Consider the following 27,420-nt stretch of genomic DNA (forward strand, 5'->3'; position numbering starts at 1 on the left):
TCCGTCCGTTTTCTTTTCGCTATTTCCATATCGTGACCTGGATTTCTTCATCCTCGTCATCCAACATGACTCCGATGAGGCTTTCATGTCTTCCATTGATCTGCTTTTCTAAAAATAAAAAATGGCTCCCGAGAGTGAGTGGTCTTTTCGCTCTTTGGATCTTCAGCCGTCATCATGTTGAAGGCAAAAACAAGAGGATTTGAGGGCACAGTTGAGGGTCTTGTTTTTTTGTGTTTTTTTGCATTTCAAGCAAAGAGGTGGTTACTTCCAAAGTGGCCAAGCAAATGGGACTTCCTGTTCATTTGGAGCTTACCTTGAATGTGGGAACATCAGCAGGATTGTTCTTTTAAACCTTCTTGTCAGGCCAGCGAAACATTCTTTTTCTCAAGCGGAGCCCGAACGCCTCACAAGAACAACTCAGTTGCAGGCAACCTTGGCCCCACCCAAGCCCTCAACCAGTATGACGTCATTTGGTAGGCCCGGACAGTCACACGTAGACCGACCCCAAAAAAAAAAAAAGCAGACCTTTTAGTGTTGAAACGGAGTCAGTAAGCAGCAGCATCCTCATAACTTTGAAACGGATGCAGGGAAATACAAGCAGTGAGGCTTGCTAATAACGCAGATGTAATATCGAGCGAGATGGGAAAACGGCAGGCTGGCCAGATTAGCGGGCCTCAACTTCTCAATCAATATTTCATAAGAGGCGCTGCGGATTTGACGTCTTATTGGAGGGGAAAGACGCTCGCCAGAATTAAGGCGGCAAGAGCAAGCGTGAGTTAGCGCCAGCTAGGCTAATGTTGGACGCTAACATGATCGCCGTGAACTTTGAACTCCGGGGATGCGCACACACATATTAAACATGTTAAAACCGATCAGTCGAGCAAGCAATTCCGCACTGTCGTTAATTTGATTTGATTTTTAGGTTTTGGATCTGATCTGTGATGTGTTCACAAATCGGACCTTGACGCGAAGCAGAAAGTGGAGCAAAGCATTTTGGTTTCGCAGAGGGAATGATCTTTGTTCGGCCCACTGCTATGAAGACAACTTTGCTTACTGGTTTAGCTCTCAAGTTGTTTGTTTAGTAGTCGTAGTGGTAGTCCCTATTACTCAGGTCCCCCCACGTTTTCAAAAACTACACTTTTAACTCTGCCCGACCCCACCCCACTAAAAAAAAAAAAAAAAAAAAAAAGCATCGGGGCCATGGCAAAAAATGGACTGCTAAAAAGTGGCCGGCGGGCCACATGTGGCCCTCGAGTCGTAGTTTGGACAATTTGTGTGGGGTCTATTGTATTTTATGAAGGATTGCGTCGTTTAAAAAAAATTAGATCATTATGCATACATTAAAATTTGTTTTTTATACAGTTTCTTTTATCTACACATTTTTCTATTTGGCCGTGTTTATTTCCATGTAGGTTTTTTTTATAGAAACATATTTAGGTTTTTTAATTATTCATTATTTTACAATGAATTATTATAATTTTTTACAATACATGAAATCATTTTTAAAAATCTGCATTAAAATAAACACAACCAAATAAAAAATGTTTTAAAAAAATATAAGAATGAAATGCAGAAAACAAACTAAACATTTTCAAATTCAATAAAACGGTAAAAACCTCAGTCAAAAAAGCAATACAATAGAAAAAATAAAAAATAATATATTACAGATAGAGAAAATAACTCAAGAGAAAAATCCTAAAAGGATGTATTTTAAAAGTAACAAATAAAATGTGATAAACGAAATAAAAAGGACCCCATGACCAATCAAATCAATTTCAACAAAGGAAAAGAAAATGATTGGAGCGGATATCAAAAAGGAGAATAAGTTAACATAGTACCAGCAGCCCCGCAAAAGGCGAATACAAATGCAATAAAAAGTACAAGAAAGTTCTGCATTTTCTGGCCTTGCTGCAAAGTTGCCATCTTTGGAATTTGTGCTGTTGGGGTGTGAGAAGGCAACAAAGGGCAAGGCCGGCCCACGTGGAGATGCACAAATGGCGGAAGAAGGCGGGACCAGCGCTAGGAAAAAATGGTTTTAATATAGGAGACAGAAGCAAAAAACCGTATCACACCAGAACAAACGTTTACAAAAAAGAAAACGCTGACACACATTTTTTTGTTTCACACGTTTGGCGGACAGAGAAAAAAACGGCAGAAACCCAAAGAGCCAAAAAGCAAACCCCGGCAACAACACGTACTCGTATTCTTCCCAAAAACTAATCCACACCCGAACAGAACGACCCACTCAGTCGTTGGGACAGCCATCCGGCGACCGATCCGGCGATGAAAGGTCGCGGGACTAAAAAAAAAAACAACAAAAGAAAAAATAAAATAAAGTGAAAAAACAGTGGCAAACAAACTCAAACTTTGATGGCATCGGGCCACACAGACAGCGCTTGGTTCGTATTTTGAAAATTGTTTTTTTTTTTTTTCTTTTTGTCTTTGTATCGTTGAATGTCCAGTATAAAAGTAGTGGCACTGGTACAAAATGATGCATAAGTACAATCAGTTGTAGAAATGGAAAGCCTGCATTAGCATCGTGTTGTTGTTGTTGTTCCCCATCGGCGGCGGCAAACAAACGCACAAAATCACGCCAACTTTGGCTTCGCTTCACAAAAACACAACCAAGAAAAACACCGTCTTTTTTTTGTTGTTTTTTGTTTTTTTTACTCTTACTTCTGGAGAGAACAAAAAAAAAAAAGAACACGAGAACAAGCGGCATTTGGCAAAAAACACACACAAACATTTTCTAGATGCTCCAAAACACTGGACAAGTCAAAATGCAAAGAAATCACAAGCTCGGGATTTTTTTTCCCCCCATTTTGTTTCCATAAATAGCACTTAATTAATGACGTGATTAATTCAGGAAGGCCGACAGAGAAGTGACAAGATCCAAAATTACAAGCAGCCCGAGAGCCCCCCGGGTGAAACAAGCCCCCATAAAAGAAAAGCCCCACCCCCCCACAAAGGAACCACGCTTGTGCTTGTCAAGTCAACTTCCCGTGTGACACGCCTGCTTGCCGACAAAAGACATTTGCAAAGCAACTCCTTGCAGCAATCATGTTGCGCAACATAGACACGTATGTGCGTATACACCGCATATGCGTTTTGTGTGTACCGCGGATGTACTCAGACACACACACGGTTGATTGATTTGTGCATCACGCAGGAAAGCTCGATGCCCCACTTGTTCATTCGGTCACCAAAGTGGGCAGCTCTGAAAAAAAAAGTCGCTGGATTCCATAAACATGAGTCAAAGTGTGCCTTGCCGTATGCTTGAATAAAACAGAAACAAAAACAAAACAAAAAGGACAGCTTTGGGATGGCTGTCTACTGTGGCGTCTGATGATCTTTTTTCGGGCCGTTTTGGAGTCTCTGCTCACTGTAGTGGCTGATGCACGCTGACTAAAAAAAAAAACAAAAAAACACGTCAAGAGAGCGAGAGCGCTCGAGTTAAACGTGCTGACGTCGCGTCACGTATGTTGACTTTTTGGGCGGGACAAAAAGTGAGGGCGCACGCGATCCTCCCTGCTTAAGGCCAGCGGTGAGCATGTCGGGTAGAAAAGAACGCCGCCTTGGTTTTTCCGCACGTCCCCAAATTGGCGCGGCGCTCCACCGACACACTTTGGCTTGTCGGCGCCACCTGCTGCGACGAGGAGGGACTGCGGCTCCGCCCACCCGCGCTGTGCCCGAGCCCGGCCCAGGCGTCCACCAAACGTGTCCGCGTGGACGTGCGCTAAGGCTTACGCGTGTGCGCGCGTACAAGTTTGTGTGAGTAAAGTGTGCAGTTCCATGTCAGTATATGTCCGGAAAAGTGTGTATAAAAGTGTCTAGTTAAGTTTGCGCGCGTGTGCGTGCGTGTGCGCATGTTGAGGCTTGCTAACATATGTACCGCGTGTATTTAGGTGCGCGCGTGGGTATGTTTGTGCACGTTCGCACGCGTGTCTGCTAAGGCTTGCTCATGTGTGTGTGTGTGTGTGCGCATGCGCAGGTGTGTGCGTGGTTCCCGTGGAAGCGTTCGCACTCGGGGGGCTCTCCCGCACAACAACAACAAGAAGAGTAACAACAACAATAATAACAACAACAACAACAACAACAAAGTGAGGTCTTGCACAAATGTGTGCGTGCGTGTGCGTGTGCACATGTCTATAGATATATATAGATTTATATTTATATATATATGACACATGGGCACTTTTCTTTTTTTGTACATTTTTACAAATAGAACAAAAAAAAAAAAAAAATCCCAAATCCCAAATAAAAAGCAAACGACATTTTTCTCAGGCAACAAGACCACAAGTGAACAAACTCTTTTGTGTTTTTTTCTTTTGAAATCGAGAACTTCTTAAATATGAAAACACTGAGAAGGAAATACGCGTGTTAGCAAATCATCATCATGTCACAAAGAGAAGAAGAAGAAGAAGAAGAAGAAGAAGAAGAAGACGGGCGACGGACGCGCGCGCGGGCGCGCTAGGCAGGAAGTCGCGTCTCCCCAATTTGGCACTAAACTCCACTTTTTGTTTTTTTAAAATCTCGGTTATAAGACAAAAACACAAAACACACGTCTAAATATTTGGTTGCCATCACGTAGACAAATCAAATCATGACATTGATGCTCCACAAGCTGACATTAGAGATTTATAGATTCATTTCCATTTATATAGCTTGGACTCATTTTTATCGAGCTAATTAAACGACAACAAGTTAAGCAAGGAACACAAAAAAAAAAAAAACCTCAACAAATTCCTAAGAAAGGCTATTGTTCAAGTAAACGCGTTGTTTTTTTTTAAGTCTTCTCTTTCAAAAAACAAACCCCCAAAATAAGAAAAAGAAAACATGAGACAATTCAGAGCGTCTTGGACTTGTGATGATGGACTAAAACTCACGAGAAGCACCGACGTTTGTGTGTATGTGTGTTTGTTTGTTTGTTGTTTTTTTTTTCTTTCTTCTTTTTGTTGTTGTTGTAGCTCTAGTAGAAAATATAGTTCATCTCATCATGTGCATTGAAACCACGGATTGTCTGTCTGGGAGTCAGTTCAGCAAAAGGTCACACAAGTAGGTAGCATTTCACCCCCCCCCCCGCACACAAATGTCTCTCTCTCTTTTTTCTTTTGGTTTCCCCCCCGTGTTGTTGTTCCCCTTGAAACTACTCTAGAAAAAGTGGTTCTATATATAGACTTTAATGAGAAACTCCTTATCAAAAAACTTTACACGGCCTGAAAAATGTAAAAACAGCTTCAGAGTCCAAACTGTGCGGAAGTAGTCCTAAACTGGGCCACACGGGGGCGCCCTCCTTTCCCCGCCCCGCCGGGATGGGATTTTTTTTTTTTCTCGTCAAAAGTCACGCAAAAGAAGAAGAATGACGGAGGAGCAGACGCGAAGGGAGAAAAAAACCAAACAAACAAATGCGTCAAGCAAAAAGAAAAGACAAATGTTTTTCCTACGAATGTTTGCGTTGCTTTCACATTGATTTGTGGGCGTTACCTCACCGAAACATCCACATGAGGTCACATGGCAAAATAAAAACAAAAAAAAAACCACAACAAAAATCCCAAAGATGCAATTCCAAAGAAAACGTTCGGTGGGGGGGTGGGGGCGGGGGTGGGACGGGTTGAGTTGCTCGGCTCAGCTCAGGTGAGAAAAAACACCAACCTTGAGACACTTTTCTCCATGGGGGCGGTGTGGTGAATGAGTACATTTTGGTGGGGGTTTTTTTTGGGGGGGGGGGGGGCATGAAGCGGATGTTCTGAAAGAGAACACAACAGAAGAGCAGAGTTACAACGCGACGAGCAACACTTCACCCTCCGGCCCGCTTTGCAGTTGACAAGTTGAGAGAGCGAAAAAACGACACGTTCGACATGAAACGTCCCCATGGCGACGCTCCGCCACGACGACCCATTTTCGGACGACTTTAGTCCAAGAAGGCTCGCCTTCGTGTGCGGCGAAATAAGTGAAAGCGCGTGAGGAGAAAAGTCAAGGGAAATGAAAAGAGGGCGCTCGGCTCACCCTAGCAGCGGCGCGCGGGGGGAGGGGGGTCAGCGACGGCCGTCCCGAGCTAACATCAGTACGGCTTGCTGTCGTTCTTGGAGCGCTTGAGCTGCACCTTGAGCCGCTTCATGCCGATCTGGAAGCCGTTCATGGCCTGGATGGCCGCCTGCGCCGACACCGGATTGTCGTAGCTCACAAAGCCTGCGAAAGGCACGCAAAGGGGGCGTCGGGCGGGGCCGCCTTCAAACGCGGCGCCCGCGTTTTTTTTCGGCCGAGCGCGCTTACCAAAGCACTTGCTGAGGTTGGTCTGTTTGTCGATGAAGACTTTGGCGGAGACGACGTTCCCGAAAGGCATGAACATCTGCAGGATGTCCTGGTCGCCGAACTCCTGCGGCAGGTGGTAGATGAACAGGTTGGCGCCCTCGGGACCTGCGGCGGGCACAGCGGGCGGGGGCTCGTCACGGCAATTGGCAGCGCGCGGCCGCTCCCCCCCAAAAAGTAACATCCTCCTCATCATCGTCATCATCATCATCGTGGCGGTGGGCGTGTGCGGCGTACCTTCCTTCTGGCTGCCGGCGGCGCCCTGCTGCTGGAGCAGCGACTGGCTGTAGAGCGTGGGCAGCGCGGCGGCGGCGTACTGCTGGATCCCTGAGTAGGCCTGCGTCAGCGCGTCCATGGTGCCCGCCGCCGCCGCCGCCGCCGCCGCCGCCCCGTTGGCCAGCCCGGCGCCGCCCAGCCCGCCGTTGAGCGCCGCCATACCTGAGAGCATTTCAGCAACTTTACATCAAACCCAACAATCAAGAGAGAAGAGTGCGCTTCGTCACCGTCATCGTCACAACGAGGCTGCCATTTCTGCCCGAATTGCAAACTCACTTTGGCAAACGCAAAAGGCAAAGGCTCTTGAATTGGGCCGATCCGCGGGACTCGGCAAATGTGGAAGGGGGAGGAGGGAGGGCGCCGTGGGAAAACCTCTCCTCATTTGTGCAAAAGGCCAGCTCAGGTCCAGCTCACACTTGCGGCGCTATTTCCATGTTTGACAAATGTCAACATTCGGGCGTGTCGGACCGAGTTCCCCCGCGTGTCCTGAGTTTGGACTCGGAAGTTTGCCACCTGCAGGACTTATGGGGAAGTTCAACGTATCCAATAACGATCCGACCTTTGAAAAATAAAGCGGCTTGCCGTCTCAACTTAAATGAGTCATTTAATTCCCTTTTTAAACGCTGCCATCCATTGCTAGCTGTTATTTTCCAGCCCGCGGCGAGCGCGGCGCGGAGGGGAGGGGGGGCGGCGGGGGGGGTGAGGTCACGCGGCGCCCGCAAGCGGAGCCCCCGAGCCAAAGGCGACGGCGGCGCTCATTAGCGGCATGTCACAGCTTCATTTCACCACCCGGTGCAACTTGTCCGGGGCAGGCCGGGGAGGGGGCGGCGGAGGCGGCGGGGGCGGGGGCCGGATCCTGTCGTCTCAACGTCAGACACGAGCAAATAAATGATCACTGCAGCACTCGGGATTATAGGTCACTCATTTATTCTGGGATAATTGCACCGCTGACCTTTGCAATTCAATTAAGGCTTAGATGTGTTTAAATGAGGGCGAGTTGGGGGGGGTGCTCAAGCGCCCCCCCCCCCGGTTGAGGACTGTGTATGTGTGTGTGTGGTCGGGGGTGGGGGGATTACCACAGCGGATGCGCTAAAGGTCAACCAAGAATAATGTGGCGGAATCTTGCCTGTCACAAGAGCCGATGAAGACCCCAGAAAGTGTGTGTGCTGTGTGTGTGTGGGGGGGGGGGTGCGTCGCCGCAGATTTACCTCAGCAGCCTCTCGCCGAAAAAACAATAACAACATGTACGCCTACTCGATTTATGTGACGCTACATGTGATCGGCTGGTGAAGCAGCATGTGGCTCATCGCCTGAGGTTGATTTTGTGGAGAGGGAAGAGCCAAAGTCACCAAAAGGGACGCGTGCAGACTACAAAAGTCACATTTGAGTTCATAGTTTTGCAATTTGGGAGAAATGTGCAGAAAATGGCAAATTGGATGAGTTGATGAAGCAGCATGCGGCTCATTGGCTCAGTTATTGAAAGGCCCGTCGAGAGCAATGAGCAAAATGGACGCGTGCCGAGACTTGAGGCCCGAATACTTTGGCAAGTTGGCGTCAACGCCGCAAGACACAAACAGGAAGTAGCACTGGCCAAATGAGTGGTGGGCAAGGCCAATCGGGGGTTACCATGGCAACGTAACAGGCATGCGATGGAGGGGGGGCAGATTGGGTAACGGGGGGGGTGCACAGAAAGCCGTTTGAGCATTTATTCCATATCCTACTAGTGCAGCACAACGTCCATGAACTAGTAGTACAAGTCCGAGCACTAGTAGAACCAGGGCATGCACCGTCGTGATTTACTCGCACAGTTCTAAGTTGTCCGATGAGGGAGCAAAATTTTCAGCGGAAGAAAATAGCACCATTAAAACATTGTCATACTACGAGTGCCGACGAGTCATTTTACTCGTGCACTAGTCACATCGAACAAGTGCACAGAAATTTCTCACGGGAGTGGGGAAAAAAACTTCACTCTACTAGTGCACCCTAATTGTTCTACTGGAGGAATCTAGTCACTCCCCTAGTGCAAAAATGCTTACAGTAGTAGGCAGACTTTCTACCAATGCACTAGTTGCTTTACTAGAACCGGCTCGTCGCCCCACTACTGTGCCCTGGATGTTCTACTAGTGCGCCCTCATTTTTCTACGAGTGCAGTGGAAGGTAGTTACGGGGGAAAAAAGTGTCACTCGTAAGAGACAGTGTCATCGTACTAGTGTGGCCAAGTGGATCTACGGTGCGCTGTTAGTCTTGTTAGTGAGCACAGCGAGCATGCGTACGAGTACATTTGCACTAGTAGGAGGCGGAGCAAAAGATGCCAGGCGTTCTCCGTGCGCGTGGGGCGGATGCGGGATGAATACTCACTGTTGACGCTACCTGCTAGTGCGTTAATGGTTGTTGAGGCCGACGGTGGCGCCCGCCAGGCCCTGCAGGGTGCCCAGCGACGTCAGCGAGCTCATGGCGCCCGCGCCGGAGCCGGCCGGGGCGCCCCCTGCTGGGCACACACAGGAAGAGCCACACAATTGACGGCGTCACTGATCGGGGGGCGTGGCAACCGACGCGGCCGGCGAAAAACCCCAAAGCCGGCAGCGAGTCCACACAGACACAAGGCGGGCCGAGCGTGCCGCGCGACGGCGCGGGCCGACCGGCGCGCAAGAAAAAACTCAACCAAAACACAAGAGCACGACAAACACACACACGCGCGCGCGCGCGCGCACACACACACAAAGGCCTCCGAGCGGGAACGGTCGCATGTACGTGAGGTGACGATGGGCTGGTGGTTCCATGCAGGCTGGCGTGCCCGCAGGCGGCCAGCGAGGTGGCGGTAGTGAGGCGCAACTTCCACAAGAAAGAGAAGAAGAAGAAGAAGGGGCATGTGCTAGCGCGCCACATTTGGAGGCCCTCCCCACAAACGCTCGCGCTGACCCAAAATGCTGACCCAATCTGCCAGCAACTTTTGGTGAGCCCAAATGACAAACGGAGCAAAACTATTCACTTGCACAAAATGGCGCCCCCATCACATTTTCATCAAAAGTCACAAGCAAAAGTTGTCGACCTAAATTCACAAACACGTTTTTGTTCTGTAAATTCCCGCTCAAATGTTTTTTTTTCCCCCCGTGATTTCAATTCACAATTTTCATGATCTAAATTCGTGACGACCCCATTTTTTTTTGCATCCATGATAATGTCATATTTAGTGGAAAATACATGAATAATCGTGAGAATTTTGCTCTCTGAATTCAGCATCATCGTTCTCTTTGTCTTCCGTCTTGACATTTTTTGTCCAAAGGCATTTTGGGTAACCACAGCGAACAAAGAGGCTGAGAGGAGGCTGGCCGGTCAAGCGAGCCGAAGGCGGCGCCGTTGACCCCAACGAAAACAAGCCGGCGCCACCCACAAAAACAAAAACAAGTTGTACAAGAACAAGTTGTACAAAAACAAGCACGCACGCTCGGACAAGGCGCGTGACACAAATGGCTGACGGGTGATCGGTGGAATTTGGCGGCGATGTCGGTGAATGATGGCGAGGAGCCGACACGGCGGCCGCGTCGACCGGCGGCGCGGGGCCAGCCGACGGGGCTGCGGCGTTACCTGGGCTGGCCAGCGCTCCCAGGGAGGCGGCGCCGGAGGTCAGGGCGCTGGCGGTGGACGGGCTGGCGGAGTTTTGGGCCGCCGCCGCCGCCGCCGCTAAAGTGGCCAAGTTCTGCAACTGTAGCGCGCTCATACCTGCGGAGAGGGGGAGCCACAGAGTCGTCGGTCAAGTCTTCCTCGCTCCGGGGCCGCCGACCGCGCTGGCCCTGACCGCACATGAGCTGCTCGATGGGTCGTATATACACTGCGCTGTATATACCCTTCCATGGGAACACAAACAAGCACGCACGCACGCACGCACGCTCGCTCACGAGGCGAAACAAGACGGCACACAAAGAAGGGCGGCAAAAAGATGGCGGGAACTCAGGGGTGCCGGATGGATCCCCGGAAAGAAAGCTTTGAACGTTCCTCAGCGGTTTCCAAAATTGCTTGCGGGAAAAACAGTGTGGCCCCATCTTGGCGGGTGTGGCGATTGAGGGCGAGAGGCGCACACCAAAAAAACCTTCAACAGAAATAGCAAGGCAGAAGTACCATTTGGAGAGGAAATGCGTTCTTTAGAAAGGGTGGCATGCAGGCTCCCTCTAGTGGTTGACGGGGGGGAATGCAATTCCAACTGTGTCGCAGCCGTGCCAACTTCCTGGATGGGATCCTGCCATCGCTTGGAAAAAGTCCGGTTGACTTTGCCGTGTCGGCGGGCTCATCATGAAAAAAGTCCCCGGGACCCATAGCGCAAAGACGCAAAAAGTCGGCCATTTTTGGTCCCAAGCCACCAGGAAGGAACCTCATGCCAATATGCGCGTGTCCGTCCTCAAAGACCCCTTTTGTCCGATTGCTGGAACCGGACGGAAGATGGGTGACGCCAACTCAGCTCACCTCTGAAGAGTGGTGACCGTCGCGGGTCGGCCAATCAACATTCGCCTTTGAGTCCTGCCCCTGGTGGGCCAAAAGGTTGCTCTGGGCCAAGCCAAGAGAACACATGGAAGGCGCTCTTCCGCGGACGGGGCCGAGACCGAGGCTTGGTCCCGCCGCTTCATCTGCGCTGCTCTTTGCTCGCTAAGCGACAACGGCGCAGAGCCGTGGACGGGAGACCATCGGTGCACTCACCCGCCATCTGCTGGATCCCGCCGAAGGCGCCCAGGTTGCCGGAGGACGTGGCCTGCTGCAGCAACTGCGCACAGAGACAAACAAGGACAAAAGGAGCATCCGGTCAAGTCGCTCGGAAGGACCTCGGACGCGGCGGAAGAGGATCGCTCCCGCACAGACGGACAAGTTGGGACTTTTCACCACTTGGCAACTTGGATCATTGACATTTGGAAGGGTGGTCCAAAACCACTTTGTGGACACATTGAATTTGGCTTGACTGGGTCAAATTTGCTCGCAGTCACAACACCCTGAAAGAGCGTTCTCCAGCCGCGTCCTCCAACCTCGGTCCGAGCTGCCAAAAAGAGGATTTCTCGGATGCCTTTCGCACTCCTGACAAGAGTGCGGCATTTGGGGCTTTGACGTTTGGATGCGGGCAAAGAGAGTCTCCTCCCCGGCCGGCCGACTTCCGGAGGGGGCGCGGCGGCGTCTTGGCGGCGTCTTGGCGGCGTCTTGGCATTCGGCCCCATTGCTTGAGAGCGGCCAAAAGACGGATGAGAGCAACCGGCGGAAATGTTCAAACTTTAATGACGGCCAACCCAGAGTCCTAAAAATGACTCTCATTCATCTCGCGCTTTTTTCCTCTTCCTCCTCCTCGTTGCCTTCATGTCTAATTCGGGAACGCTTTGTGGCGGGGTTGTCATGGTAACAAAGAGGAGCAGACCTCCTTTTGTTTGAAACAAAAGCTGAATTTAGCTCCTCGCCTCCAAGAATAGCACGACCGACTTTTGCTCTCAAGCGGACGAGAAAGAGACGAGCGCAAAGCGCCGCCGCAGTTGGCCAAAGACGTCCGCGGCGATTTGAGAGTTGGCCGATGTCGGCAACGTTCCCGGCGCGCGCCCTCTTGTGGCAACTGCAAGTAATGCCAAAGCTTTTGGTGTGGGAGCTCCTCACCGATTTCAAGAATTTTGTGGCGGCGGCGTCATTTTGCTCCCGTCGTGAGCCAAGCGTCAAAGCGGGACATTGTTGGCGTTTGCTTCGCCTTACCGCCAAGTACTGCGGGGTGAGTCCGCCCAGGCCCGTCAGGCTCCCCCAGGTGGTGGCGCTGTTGAGCTGCTGCATCTGCTGGGCCAGCTGCTGCTGCAGACGCCGCTGCTCTTTGTCCTTCTGCGTGTCGGCAAACTTCACCACGATGGGGGACGAGCAGCCCTGCGAGGGGGGGGTGGGGGTGGGGGTGTGGGGCGATGGGAGGAAAAAAAAAAGAAGCGCAACAAAAGAAGAAAAATGAAGGCAGACGGCAAGGAGGAGGAGAAGACGCAAACACTTCAAAGGGTGGAGAACAAAGCATTTGTGTGGCTCTTGTCAAAGGCTCCCCAAAAAAGTGTTTTGTGGAGGTCTACTTCTTGTGAAAGTGGGGGTTGCGCACCGCGTAGCTCCAATGAAAGTCGACATTTTTTGGTTCTTTTTCTTGTCAACTCCACAAAGTGCTTCCACCTCTCCCACCACATCCGCTGGGGCGCGAGGTGGCGAAAATCCCACGACTTTTTTTGTCCCCCTCATGAGCGCCGCCACAAATTCAAGATTCACCCCCCGAATCGTGACATTCAACTCAAACCTTTGCTGCCATCTACTGGCGTCTGTTTGTCATCCCGGCGGTTGGCAACTTTTGCCATTCATCAAAAAGCTGGCCGAAGTCATTGAAAAACGAGCAAAAAATATGCCTTGTTGTAAGACTGCCACTTTTTCCTTGCCCCCCCCCCCCGCCCCCCCCCCCCCCCTAAAAACCCTAAAATTCTGAATTCATGATAAAATGTCCCACGTTTGGACGCATGTGGTGGTCCACTTGGTCATTATGTTGAGTTAGCAAGATCTCGGCGGAGCCAACAAGTTTGACAAGTCCGACTCGAGAAGCCGTGGAATTGTTTCATTTTGGCTCTGCCTAACATGAGGGGGGGGGGGGGGGGGAACAACTTATAAGCATCCAAAATGAGACTGAACACACACACACACACATATTGCAAAATGATGTCTTCCACACACACACAGGAAGCCCGACTCCAAAGCCAGTGAGGCCCACAAGGGCTCACTTATCTCCGAGTCCAGAAAGAGATTTCCCGACTTCTCCAACTATTTCATCATCATCTGTGCGTGCGCGTGCGCGTGCCCATGTGTGTGTTCATGTGAGGCGGAGCGATTGGACGACGAGGATGACTGGAAGGCGCCAGAACCAGAGGTAACAGGTCGACAAGAAGATTGAGAGATTTGGACCAGCAGGAGTCACTTTAATTAGTGTGAGCGTGCGAGCGAGCGAGAGAGAGAGAGAGAGCAGCTGCTTTTGCTTTGATTTTCTTTTTTTGGGGGGGGGGGGGGGGGGGGCGAGTGCAGGCAAGCTTGGCTACGATGGGGCTTTGCTTTGCCATTTGTTTAGCGTGTGTTGGGCGGGCAGCGAGTGCACCGGCGTCAACCTTTTGTTGATCCAGTTTGCATCGGAGGCTGAACAGGCATTTTTCCGCTTGCTCCTGCGGGCCTTTTTGGTGGGTTTAATCGCTATAGACATGTCGACCAAATTTCATGTTGCCAAGTCAAACTGGCTCAATTTCAAAAAACCATCCCTGAAAAGTTCCTGTGGAGAAAAACGGCTGACTTTCGGAGACTTTTCAGGTATGGCTTCTATCGAGTTTTAAAATTTTTTTTGATGGCAAATTTAAAGTAAATTTAAAGCATTTGAGGGCTGAATTTTCAAAGCAATTCCATGGGACAAGGATCCCTGGAAATGAGACAATGGGTGCATTTTTGGGCTTGTGGGTTTCTTTTTTTTTGGTGGGTCCACTCATGATGGACATGACGCATTCAACCGGACGGAATTTTCAAAGAAAATCCCGGACGGCGGCTTGACTGACACCGATTTGAGCCAATCTGATTTTGCAGGTGATCAGGATGATGAATGCTTTCTGGCGAGGTCATGACAAAAAAAAAAAAAAAAAGGTCAACAAACTGAACGCCGGTGACAAGGAGGCGTCGGACAGAATGGCGAAGGGGTGCGCCAGGCGGTGGCGAGCCTCCCCCGCCCGTCAGCCAATGGGCTGTCTCAGCTGGCATCCGCTTTCATTAGGACGTGACATTCAGGCGCTGGGCGGCACGTGGCCGCGCCCGCCTGAATGTCACGCCGTAATGAGACGCCGGATATGACACTGACAGGCCTGTCAACACACACCCAAATTACAAGCTCACAGAGACACACACAATTTTCTTTTACCGAGAAACACCTTTTGGGGTGGGAGACTTTTTCTCACGAAAAAAATCAACTATTGTCATGTGACTGCAATGAGGCGACTCAAAATGACTTTTTTCCAATTGTGATCCCGTCCTTCCCATCTCAGGTCGGTGCTTGAAAGGTTGCCATTGAGCGCCGCCACTGATTTGGTTGGACTGACAACCGCACGTGCCCCGGGGGTGGGGGGGGGCGGAGCTTGCGCTCAGGGCCATTGTAATGATTGCGCCTAATGAAGGGGTTAGCGAGGCACGCTAAGCTGTTATTAGCGCTGACTCACTGCTCTAATTGTCTCCCGATCGCGGGCCCGTCTCACCCGACGCGGGCACAAAAGGAAATAAGCGGCATCCGGGAGCCCCGTTAAAGCGCAGCCGATGGGCTCCGCCGCAAGCTCCGCCTCCGAGTCAAAGGTCTTTGTTTTCGTCGGCGAGGCCGCTTTCGCGCCGACGCCTCATTTCGATGCGCTGAACTTGCTTTTGCACGCGTGCACAAACGCTGACGCGTGAGCCCTCAATCATTGTGATTTTTGAACATTGGGGCCCCCGCGGCCAGTTCGGCCGAACGATACGACATTTGGGAGGCGTGTCGAATGGGAGCCACAAAAGTGCCACAAAAAAAGGCGAGTTAGCCGCGTCGCCCGATCGGTAGCACGTTTTGACCTGGCATCCCGACGCATCCGGACGAGCGACGCTAAATTGCCCGGCATTTGAGGTTTCACCTTTCCCGAGCGTGACGGTGAACTTTGATGACACGCCGTCAAACTCAAAGAGCGTCGCGAGGTCGGAGACCATCCGGTCGCTTTGAAACTCAGCCGCCCAAAACCGGTTTCACGGGCAAATCTGGAAACGGGCACGGCTGTCGGAAGACACGGCGAGTCTCCTATTTGGGTTCAAAGAGGGAGCCGGTGACACTGGATCGACCCGATTGTGCATGTGAACGCACTGAACGGCCTGCGTGTGGCAGTGTTGGACGGCGGAAAGACAAATTCATTGCAACAGTGGACAGAGAGTACAAGACGAGAGGGTACAGTACCTCCATAGTCTGAGACTGGTGCATGGCTTTGATTGCATTCTGTGCCATAGCTCGGGTGGAAAACGTGACAAAGGCACATCCTGTAGGGAGGGAGGGAGGGGACGGGGGAGGGGGGGCGGGGATGGTGGCACAGCGGGAGGGAGGGAGGGAGGAAGGAAGAGGAGGAGGAAAGACGAGAAAGAACAAAAACAAGACAAAAGGGTTGGACACGTCGTCGTTATAAAAAAACCCACAAGAGACCCAAAAAACAGAGAACGGGACAACGAGTGTTGTCGGTCGCTATAGCAACAACAGCAGGAAACAAGCACAGTGTCATGACAAGCACAGCCCCGCCCCTCTCTCCACGCGACTCCACCTCCCCGCCATCCCGAGCCTGGCAAAGGCCGCGACGTCACTTGCTCGCCCGACTTGCCGCAAACGCTCGACTTTCGGGACGGAGAGGCCCCCCCAAATGCCGGAGGGTTTCCAGCCAGCGCTTTGAGCACTTGTCCATCGGAGCCTCCGCCGACTTTTTTACGGCGTACGTCGACGCTTCCTCCTCTTGTTCCGCTTCTCTCTTTGCGATCCTCGAGCGACTCAGTCGGACGCCTCGAAAAGGAGAGGAAAAAGGAGAGAAAATGTCGTTCCGGTACGTCAAGGAAGCCGCACTCGGAGCGGAGGACATCTTCCAGATGAAAGCTGTCCAAATCATACATTGACGCCAGGGCGGGCTTCGATTTTGAATCTTGGATCGGGGGGGGGGGGGCAAAGGGCGCCGCCATCTTCCTGCAACGACGCTGACGCGGCCCAGCGGCTTCTCGGCACTTTGATTTGGGCGAAGGTCTCCCTCCCGAAGCCATGGGCGGCTCGCGGGCCAGAAAAGCCAGCTTGAGCCGCTAAATAAAGCGGCAAGCTGGTTATTTATTTGACTATTTGCCATCCCTCAAAATACCTTCCGGTGGCGGGGGAAGCAAACAGTCCTTTTGTGAAAGTAGGCTAGCTCCCTTGGCCCGCCGGTGGTCTGATCCATATTTTATTAATAGCGCGACGGCTCCTCTGATTGATGCCGCAATTTTTAGTCGCGGCTCAGCGGCGCCAAGAGGTGGGCGGGGCCGGCCCATGCGGGGACGCTTTTGGAGCTGTTTATTCGCCGACCTGCTCGCTCGCTCGCTCTTATCGGCCGGCCAAACGTCCCCTTTTCGCCGGCCGCTAAGTGCTCCGCGCTAGCGCCCGGGCGTCTGAAATATTGATCGGCACAAAAGAGGTGGGCGGACGTCGGATGTCGGCGGGACAAATTGGTACAAGGAGGGCGTCCGGGTACGGCCGGGCTGCTCGAATCGGGAGGGGGTGGAGCACGCTGAGAAAGTCAAAGCGACGCTCAAACAAGCACACAACAACAACAACAACAACAACACGACTGACAAGATGACACCGAAGCTGGCGTGACGGGAGGAGGAAGAGGAGGAGGAGGAGGAGGACACACAGGAAGCACAGGTGGTGGATTTTCAACGGAGCCGCCCGCTTCCCGCTGGAATGCAAACGGCCTCTCGTCGGAACGATGGAGTCGTACCTGCTGGGAAGTACGTTCGCGCCACTGGCCCAACAGTCACCGATGACATTTGACAATGACAGGGCCAATTTCATTTTGCAACCTGGAATTCGGTGGGCGCGCCTATCGTGAAAAGAGCCACCCAAAAAAAAAAAAAAAAAAAAGTCTCTCGAAGCCACGCCCCCTAAATCTGCCACTTTGGCTTCAAGCTGACGTTGCGGGGCTCAATTTCTAGGGATTTTCTCCCGCGAAACGTGAAATTTGAAAGCTGTGTCTATTATGAGTAGGCCCGCCGAAAAAAAGTCTCCAGAAACCACGTCTGGAGAGACACGGCGTTTGCCAGACAGCCACCAAATCGGGATGCTAAATTGGGAAGGTTTTTAGTTTTGTTGGCCCGTGGAGGAGCTCAAAACTTGCTAACAACTCACTGGCAGCTTGGATTCCCATTTGTTCACTTCCCTAATTTCAAATCAACCCCCGTGAGCGGCGTGACCATGGCGGACCACAGTGACTTCAGGCTGGAAGGCCAAGCACATGTACAGGGGTGATGCGGTGGGGGAGGGGCGGTTTTGGGGAGGAAGGGGGGGGGGGTCAGGAAAAAGGGGGTCGGGGGAGAGAGGGAAAGATGCTATATCGAGCCAAAATCTTGCCAGCAGCCACAACAGCCCCAAGATGTCACTCCAAGGTCCCCATTGAACGGGACCGGGACCAGAACCCCAAGCGGCGGGACGGGCTAGGGAGGGAGGGGGGCACGTCACGCGTCACTCTCAAGTCTCAACCCGTCTGGGACTGGATGAGAAGACTCGTCAAGTCACGTCCAGTGGTTGAGGTCAAAGTCGAGTGGAGTCTTTCCGAAATTGGACGTCAACGCCACCCCCCCTCCCGAAGCCGGAGAGGCTTCTGCCGCCTGGCCTTGCGGGAGGCCCCTGGAGGCTGTTGTGGCCGTTTTGCCGCGCCGGACGGAAGTGAGCGGCGGCGCGGCGGCGGCGGCGGCGGCGGCGGGCGAGGCCACGCACCTCTGCTCAGCCCGTCGGGGCCCCGCAGGATCCGACACTCCTCGATCTGGCCGAACGCCGAGAACATGACCCGGATGTCGTTCTCGTTGCACTTCTTGGACACCATGCCGATGAACAGCTTCCGGTCTTCCACCGCTGCCGGGGGAGGACAAAGAGCAAGTGGAGCGTTAACAACAAGCCGAGGCTTCCGCCAAATGAAAAAGCCAGCGGCCGCCGCCGCTCGGGGAGCCCGCGAGCCCGTCCGTCCGCCGCACGGCGTTGACTAAATGTCCTCAAACGAGACGCCGACTGTCAGGCAAAATCAAGAGATCCCTGAAAAGCTTTTCCGTAAAGCCGTCGTGAAATAACGCCGCGCGGGAACCAAGGTGAGTGCGCTATCGCCATGGCGACCGGTCCGCTTCCGGAGGTCGGGTCCTCCCTTCCGTCCATCGAGCGCGCGTTCAATGCTAATCCAATTCATTTTTAATGAGGCGAGTGTCAGCGGCGGGCGCCAGGCCAAGCAGATAAGCGCTCTGTTGCACTCTGGGAAATCAATAGCGCGCTTGTTTATTTTGCTCACCGGATTGTTTGTGCGTTTGGAAAAGAAAAAGAAGATAAGTGGCGCTTGGCTACGCCGACTCTCCTTCCCTACCCGTCCGCCGCGTGAGCGTCCGGCCATCGCCGCCCGACCAATCTATCGAGAGCAGATCGCGCGGCAGGCGGGAATCGTCTTTCAAGCCGCAAGGCAAGGCGGCGACCCGTTTGGCCGGAGACATTTCTGGGTCCGGGGAGTCGCCTTTGCAATCAGCCCGAAGCTCAGAGCTAACATGGAAAGATGGAACCGTTTCTTTCCGTCGCTTGTCGCGCCGCAACGAGCTCGGCTTATGGCGGCCCGTTCCGGCAACTTGAAGCGGGAAGTAACCTCCAAAAGATGAAGGCAAAACAAGCACAAGCTAAGTGCAATCGATGCGCTAAACGCAGCAGGGCGGGCAACCTCGCTCCATTCGGTATACGGCGGCGCGGCCTAATCGAGCCGGCGGCAGCCATTCATCACGCTAACGCAGCCTTTATTTCCAGCTCGTTATCGTTAAGTGGACGGATACGCGCGGCGTGCGCGGCGCTCCATATTTCACCGCGCCGCCTTTGCAGCTCGGGTCGGCGCTTTTATGAAGTCGCGCCGCGGCGAGCGCTGCCGGCTCCAGTCACATTTGGCCGCGCTTGCGGTCGCCGCCGGCAAAGTGTCGCTCCCGTTGTCGACGGGCCCGCTTTATGGATGAGGTCATCGGCCGCGACCAGCGCCGCAACTTGAGCGGCCCGGGGAACCTCGTCTGAGAGAAAGGGCGGCCGCCATCATTTTGCCGGGTGCGCGTGTGCGCTGGGGACAACATGTTTCAACTTGGATTGACATTTTCCCCACTTTTTAAAGCCCAAAAATGGCACCTTTTTGTGCGAGCTTGGTGCGGTGCGGCTCAATGTCACGCCGGCAACAACTCACACCCTCCGTCCTCCCCACTTTTGCAAAGCAAGCCGCGATGGATTTGAGTGTGTGCGCGCGCTCACCGTTGGACTTCTCGCTGTCGGCAGGCTTCATCTGGATGGGGTGGTGCATCTGCAACGACACAAAAGCCCGCTTGAGTGCACGCGTTGGCTCGGGCGTCCAAAAGCGGGCCGAGCGCCGCCCGGCCGGTGAAGCGCACGTTTGCCCTCCGCGGGTGCGACCGGCTGCGGAATTTGCGCCACCGTCCAGGGGGCGCCATTGAGCGGCTGGCTGCCACGCATCTTCCCATTTTCCGCACAGCTGGCGGCCCGCAACGGAGGCCGCATTTGCTTTTGTGAGGACCCGAGCGCGGCGCGCGAGCACGCCGGATGTTTTGAATGGAAAACGTTTCCCAAGCGCTGCGATTTGGGGGCCGTGTGGAAGGGGGGCTCGGATGTCCTGATTTTTTTTTTTTTTTTTTTCTTATTCTGGCTGTGTCTGCTTCCTTTATGGGGGATTATGTCGCCGTTTGATCTGCAGAGAAACGGATGACAGGGATTCTCCGAATCTACTGCCGAATCAATCACACTCAAACGCCATCCGGGTGCGAGTGTGTGCGCGCGTGCCCTTAGGCTCAGTCACACTGCCATATGAGACTTTGATCATCCAATTCTATCGCGCGCACGCCTTCATCCCGAGTCTCCCTCTTCATCCTCCCGCTGTCTGTCAGTTCCGCCGTCTGCCCCAAGGGGGCGGGCCAGTGACAAGCAGGCAGCCAAGACGGCGCCCTCTAAAGGTCACTTCTTACCACGACTTTGGCGGGGAACTGCCCTCGCTCTTGCAGCCGCCAGCACGCACGCCGCGCTGTCCGCGGGTGTGTGACGGCAAGCCGCTGGGCCAAAGTCACGCAGACGGTCGGCGCAGTCGGATGGCGGTGACCACAGCCGAGGAGCCGGTTTGCTCCGACTGTGTCGGATGTCGAGAAATGAAAACTTTTCTCTAGTACTCAAAAATGCGCAACATTTCAACAAAAAAAGGGACTTTTCCACTTACGTTTTTGACATTTTTTTTTCTCGTGAGATGGTGGCTTTTTCACGAAAAAAAAACATTCTTGAAAAACACAAGTTCCTGTGAGATTAGCATTTTTTTAAAATAGAATTTTTGGAAAAACACACACATGCACGAGCGGAACGGACCGTTGCAAAAAAGTGACGCATGAAACTGCTGTGAGGGAAAAGTGTAGCCCATTCATTTGCTAAGCCGCCAGCAGCAACCTGCTCACCGCGCGTCCCCTGCACTCCGGCGGCCTCCAAACATCCTTGAGAGGAAGCCCATCAAAGGCCTTTCATCCAGAGAAGGCAAAGCCAAGTGCTTCGAGACCAAGGACGCGTCCTACATTCCCCGCCGTCCTTCCCTTCATCCCTTCAGGGGTGGGGGGGGGGGGGGGGCGTGGGGGGGGGCGGGGGACTCTGCCGCCGTTTCGACATCTGTCACATTCTAATCAAAGCGTTCAATTTGCTGGAAAATCTCCGGACAGAAGACGTAAACGCGGCGCTCGGGAATCGACAACGTGGCGTTGCCCCTGACGACCGCATTTATTGAGCCGCTGTGAAGACGCAACGTGCCTTTGCATCGAAAAGAACTGAACAACTTTGAAAAGTTCCAAAAGAGCTGCATCGAGTTCCGATCGATTCCAAGCGATTTTCCGATTGTATCGGCGTGGCTCACGGGCAAACTTGACCATTGGAAGTTCTTCTGTTTTCACCAAGAAAGCAAAAGACAAAGTCAAAGCAAAAATGTCGTCACTGAATTATGAGCAATCGATCCTAGCGTGACTTCGATACAGTGGATACGAAAAGTCTGCACGCCCCAGTTTAAATGAAAAAAAATGTGGGTACACCTTCTTCTAAGTGGGGGTGCGGCTGCGTTCAAAATGAACCAATCACATTCAGTGCCCTCTCGTTCACCGCAAACTAACTTCTGGTGTTCTAGTAGGCTTTTCCCGACTTTTCTTTTGCGTACTCCACGTGACTTTAGTTACGTCCGAGAACGGGACGTCCCTCCAAAGCGCAGTTATTCGGGGGCGTGCACATTTTTGCACACCTCTTCACTATTACGGCAGTTGTTACTCGCACTCTTTTGAAAAAACAACACATGGAGGTCACATTCGTGGTGGTGGGTGGGTGGGGGGGGGGGGGGGGGGGTTTGAGTCTGGCAATGATTCATCTCGCCCTGACAAAAGCTGGCATTCTCCACAGGGGGTGTGCAGACTTTTTAAAACGGCTGGCGGCGCTTCTTTCTGAGGCAGGCGCATTTATTGCTTTGCCCTCGGCCGCCGTCTGCACTTTCCCTTCGTCTGGGCCGCTAATTTGCGGCGTGGGCGTCTACTTTCAGCTGCTCCTCGCCTCACCTTTTACTTGCCCTTTTGTGCGTCGACGCCGACTCGCCGGCAAAAAAGAAAAAAAGCCCGCAACCGACGTCGCGGTTGAGTCTCCACTCAAACGCTCAGTCCACACCTCCGCGCAACCTCCAAAAAAAAAAAAACCCCGAAAACACACACACACATTCAACAAAACACAAAAAAAAGAACTAACTGGGTAACTGGCTACCTAACTAGCTCAACGCTTAAAGTCACGTCCATCTTGTCATCGTAAAAGTGGAAGAATAAGGGCTCATTTTTGGGGAGAAGAAATAGCAGCTGTACTTTTGTTTTGGTACGACTTCTGGTAAAATGTTACTCTCGTAGGATGATAACTTTTTTTTCCGAGAAATTAGGAAAGAAACATGACGATGAAAAAAAAAAAAGATCGATGATCATTCTGATTTTATCGTATTTAAAAAAATTTTAAAAAAAAGTTTTTGTTTTTCTCGCTTGTTATACTATTTTTGCAAAAACAGAAGAAAATCGCTCCCAAAAAGCTGATATTTGGGGAATATTATTCATAATATATAATCTTGAAAATAAATCAGGCCTTTATGCATTATTCTGACATCATAGACCGGATTTTCTCAGTAAAATTCATATTCAGACTTTTGGGGGCAAAATAATTGGACGATTCTGAAAGCAATAGCTCAACTTTGTCCTCTTTGAAAACATGACAGACTCATTATACAACTTTTTTTCTTCTAAAGGCATGTCAATTTTTTTTTTTTTTTAAACCTCCCTGTACACGGCAAGTTTATCCCCTGGCCCCTTCCATGTCCACGATTGCGTCTGTCCGATTTGGAAAGAAGCAAAGCTGATGTTGTTGGGGGGCAAAATTGCAAATCAAAAAGCAAGCAGTTTTGCTCCTCGCATGTGAGCCATTGCAGAAAAAAAAAAGAAGAAGAAGAAGAAGAAAAGCAAGCGTGTGACGGGATGTAGCCGGCAGTCTGCAAGCGTCGGGAGGAATTTGGCCGCCACCTCGCGTGAAAAGGCCAAAGGGGGACCGGCCGCGGGATGGGCAAGCGTCCAAGACCGAGACCATCGAGGCGCCGATGAGCAGCGTGCGCTTCATGCGTCCGTAATCCCCAAAAGTGCGCCCGCGGGGCTTTCGCACACCGCGGCGCCGGATAAGCGGCCGGCCCGACACAAGACGGGCCCGAATGTAACGCGCTTATTCCGACAGCCATGAACACGCCGACTCCGGCGCCGGTTGCCGAGTCCCGCCTTCAGGCGGCGGCGATCCGGGTCAGGTCCAATAGATTGATTGCAAAAACAGGCGCCGGGCCCATCGTTGCGCGGTGAGCTTTTTTTCTTTCTTTTTCTTTTTTCTTCCCCTCATGCAGACCCCCAACGCTGCTGGAAAGGTGCGATTAGAAAAAGCCGAGCGGCGAAACACTCACCCCTGTTAAGGTCTTGATGTTGTGCAGCGCGTTCTGAGCTTCCAGGGCGGCTTTCCGCGTGTAAAACGTCACAAAACAGCAGCCTGCAACACACGCACACGAATGCATGAGCCTCCTTTCGCTTGTCGACACTCGTCAGCGGGGCCTTAAGATACGAGCGGCCCGACTTGGGGCGTCTCCGACATACGAGCGGCCCGCGTCCGAGGGCTTCCTTGCGTTTGACTCTCTGCCCTTCTCAATAGTCTTGCACGTGACGCGGGTTGGTGATTGTGTCCATGCAGGATGCAAAAGCCTCGAGCGGGTCACACGAAAAGCGAACAGGAAAGATCTGCAGGTCCTCCTTTGACGGGGACAGATATTCCCGCTGCGCATGCAAGGGTTAAGATAAGAGAAGCGAGAAGTCTCCAGCGCGCTATTTATTCCATGTAGGTCAGCAGTCACGCGGCGCAGACGCAATTGGACGCGCGGCGGCGGCGGCGGCGGCTCTCGGGCTCACGTTTGCATGCGAAAGCCCGGCCTGTGCTCGCTTTTGCCGGCGATTCTTCAAAAGGGACGGACGGGCCGGCAGCCCGGTTGAAGACGCATGTCCTAGTTGGAAAATGGTCCAGATGCAATCGTGCACGCTGCTTGGAAGCGGATCATTTGCATATTACTCGTCGGCTGGCGGCCACTTTTTGCCTCGCTAGCTTAATGCTACGGCTAACTAGCCTCTCCGTTGCGGCGCTTGAACATTCGTGCCGCACCGATGAGCTCGGGGAGGAGCCGCGTTGTTAAGATGAATCCCAGGCAGGCCGGCAGGCAGCACCACTCCCAATCAATCAGCAACCGAACATTTCGCGAGGGAAGTAAAAACAATTTGTGCAAAAACGTAACAAATAAACACGTTTGAATCAACATGAAATTGAGGAAATCGATTTGAAGTAACCACCGGGCCATTTCATTGAGCTCCGACAGATGACAGGTGAAAACCTTCGCAACGGCTTCCGGGGGGGGTGCATGCGAGCAATTCCAGCGGATTAGCATCGAGAAGCTAAAGCGCCACGCTGGGAACTTCTTTGGGAAACGTGTGCGCACGCGTGTTGCGCCGGCTAAACAGGAGCTAGCGCTTCGCTAAAGCAACCTAATTGGCCAAGAACGACGGCAACTCTGGACCGAGGCCTCCAAAGCAGATAATTGGCCGCTCCGGCCGTCGCCGCGGGGCCGCATTCTTTGCCGTCCCGCCGGCCGTCGCCGGGAGATTTGCGGGGCTCAAAACAACGCCGGGGCCGTTCGAATGGGCCGCTCAAAGACGCGGCGGCCAACCTCACCATCGGCGAGTCAAATCGGCTTCACTGAAATGGAGCCAAAGCTCATTCCAAAGGATTTGATGGTTTGCGACCGAAAGAGAGAAGAGTGAAAACATGGCCAAAGAAGGTAAAGCTTTGAAGCAAACCCCCAAAAATGTGAATGTGGCTCCCGGAGGCTCAGGTTCTTTTCTGCCTCAACGGGCTGCCATTGAAAGGAAGAGAAACACGAGCGGAGCCAGATAACGCTTCGGAACCAACACCAGAGCGACAAACATTTGCCTTCTATAGCGTTTCTTAAGGCTCGCGCAAAGCAGCTCAGCTAAGCCCGGCTTGTGTTCTGCTTAAACGGGCTGCCAGGCACAGAGGAAGGGAGGGACGATCACGTCAAAGCCAAAAGGTTTTGCGGAATTTGCAATTTTGACACAAGCGATCGCTCGGTCAAGCGGAGGAGTTGCGTTCGCCCGCGTGTCATCCGCGCGTGTCATCCGCATGCACCGCATGCACAGATCTGCGCCAGTGTAACCGGGCAAAAGTGCGGAAAGTCCATGCGATTGAAGCGTTTGAAATTGTGATGAAAATTGCATCCGACGTGTGTTGCGAAGGTATTAGCGTGAGGCTAATGCGAGGTCAACGCCCGCAGGCCGCCGCTCGCGATCCGACCTGCCGGGTCGGGCCCGAAAGCGGCGGCGGCGGCGCTTTTGAAGAGCCCGCTCGCACTTTAGCGGATTACCGGCGCAGATTTGCACAAGGGGGCTCGGCGGGCCCCTTAACGGGCCGGGTGCGCGCGCGGGCTAATGAAGACATTAAACTCGTGCCGCACGTGGGCAGGCGCCATCATTAAGACAAATGACACAACGCGTCCCCCGCCAACACGCACGAGCACGGAGGCTTGCGTCGAAGGCCGCCGCTCGCTTCGTGTTTACCCCTCTGGCTCTTTTTCGTCTCGCTCGCTCGCTAATCTTTCTCCCCGCGCACGCAAAATGAAGAAGAAATCCCCAAAAAGTCTTCCCCAAAAGAAAAAAGGCCAAGCGACTCCATTCCTCACTGGCACGACGCCTCATCTGGTTATTAACTCCGAAGGCATTCGACTAACAGCGGGGCCACGCCATTCCCCGGACCGCCACAGTCAGCACAAACACACGCGCGCTCTCAATGACGATCTAATAGCGTCGCGCTATTTTCACTCGCATTCATATCTCCTCGATAAGGAGGCTACTAGTGCACGACACGTGCCCCCCGGCAGTGTTGGCCGGCGCGGCGCAAATGTGGACTCGTTCGCTTTCATTGCGTACTCGTCGGCCCGCAGCGGCGCTAGTAGCCGCTTGTCCGCGACGAGCTAAGCGCTAGCTGCTCGCTAGCACGCGGGTTGTCAACCGCTGCACACCTCACCGCTAACGTGGAGCTCTCCTACTAATATGCCACACTTGTTCTACTAGTGAGGACAAAGAGTGGACTCGTGCGCACACACACACGTGTAGATCAACACGCACACACACACACACACCTGCGCCGCAGCGCCCAAGGGGCCGCAGGGCAGCAAAACAAGAAGCCATTAAAGGCGGGCGGGCTGGCGGGCGGGCGAGCGAGCGAGCGAGCGGCGCGGCAAATGATGTTCTTAAGTTCGGGACATAAACACGGCGGCGGCGGCGGCGGGAAGGATTTGCTGCGTATGGATTTTTCTCCAAGCTCCTTTGTGGTGTGTAAAATTGCGCCGAAGGACACGCCGCTCTCAAAGGCGCGGCGATGATGGAGACGGGGATGGAAACGCGCGGCTCCACTTTGACCTCCGCGACGGAAGAATTCAAACGGGTTCAAGGTGGACTCCATTCTTCCGCTTGCCCGACGAATACCGACGCTTGCCGGAGCTTTCGCTTCGGAGGAATATCCTTGAGGGTGTTGCCTAAACGGGATGCCGCACAAAGACGATGGAAACCCAACCGGAGCAGCTTTCAAACTCAGAGCAGAAAAACAAACGTTTGCTGCACATCTCACAGCAACAAACAAAAATGTTTGTCGTAAACTTAGGCAGCCATTTATTTTGTTGCTTGTTTTCTGCCTAAACGGGCTGCGATAGAGAAGGATGGAAACTTTCATTACAAAAAAAAAATCACAAATGTCGGACCCACGGATTCAACTGCGGATTCAGTAGGCCGAGATTGTTTTCTGCCTAAACGGGCTGCCGTAGAAACGGAACGTAAACACGAGAGCAAGTCAAAGCTTTGAAACTCAGGGGAGCAAACGCTAAAGTGTTTTAGCGTGAATAGCAATTCAATGCAAGCTTTTTTTCAAGATACCCACCCGGCCAAAGAGATCCCTTTCTGCCTCAATGGGCCGCCAAAGAAATGACATGTAAACAAGATGAGCGTGAGATAAAGCTCTTCGGCTAAGAACTGAAGAACAAAAAAGGTGCGTGAGCACCGGGAGGGCTCACTAGACGGGCTGCGTCGGAAGTCTCCGGTAATGAGGAGCTGCCATTGAACTCTTTGACTTCCCGTCCGCGCCGAATGTTTACCCACACAAAGCGCAAGTGGAGGACAGCGGCGCTACCAAGCCGCCACCCCTCCAACATCCCTTTCAGGTGGCGCCTCCGCCGACGGAAAGTAAACAGAGCGAGACGAGGACCTCGCCGACATCGGCGAGATTACTGTACAGCTTTGTGGGGTTGAGCGGGTGCAGATGAGGCCAAAGAAGCCACGGGCTCCGCGCGGCTAACGAGGCCGATAAGAGCCTCCATCAAACCCGACGTTTCCTCCGCT

At 52.7% G+C, this 27,420-nt stretch overlaps 1 protein-coding gene across 1 annotated transcript in view; it reads right to left on the bottom strand.

Moving 5' to 3' along the window:
* Window positions 1-2,020: 2,020 nt before the first annotated feature.
* The window catches only part of celf2 (cugbp, Elav-like family member 2), a 141,754-nt gene continuing 116,354 nt past the window's right edge, over window positions 2,021-27,420 (bottom strand). Inside the window, 13 exon segments of the mRNA XM_086022874.1 lie at window positions 2,021-5,746; window positions 6,007-6,189; window positions 6,274-6,417; window positions 6,547-6,747; window positions 8,944-8,971; window positions 8,973-9,073; window positions 10,171-10,305; window positions 11,275-11,338; window positions 12,298-12,459; window positions 15,554-15,633; window positions 18,098-18,232; window positions 19,637-19,685; window positions 23,379-23,461. Of these exon segments, the coding sequence (XP_085879000.1) occupies window positions 6,062-6,189; window positions 6,274-6,417; window positions 6,547-6,747; window positions 8,944-8,971; window positions 8,973-9,073; window positions 10,171-10,305; window positions 11,275-11,338; window positions 12,298-12,459; window positions 15,554-15,633; window positions 18,098-18,232; window positions 19,637-19,685; window positions 23,379-23,461 (1,310 nt within the window). The 3' untranslated portion in view covers window positions 2,021-5,746; window positions 6,007-6,061.

This window comes from Filicampus tigris, chromosome 22 (genome assembly GCF_054856515.1).
Source record: "Filicampus tigris isolate MCC_2025a chromosome 22, RoL_Ftig_1.0, whole genome shotgun sequence".
Taxonomy (NCBI): domain Eukaryota; kingdom Metazoa; phylum Chordata; class Actinopteri; order Syngnathiformes; family Syngnathidae; genus Filicampus; species Filicampus tigris.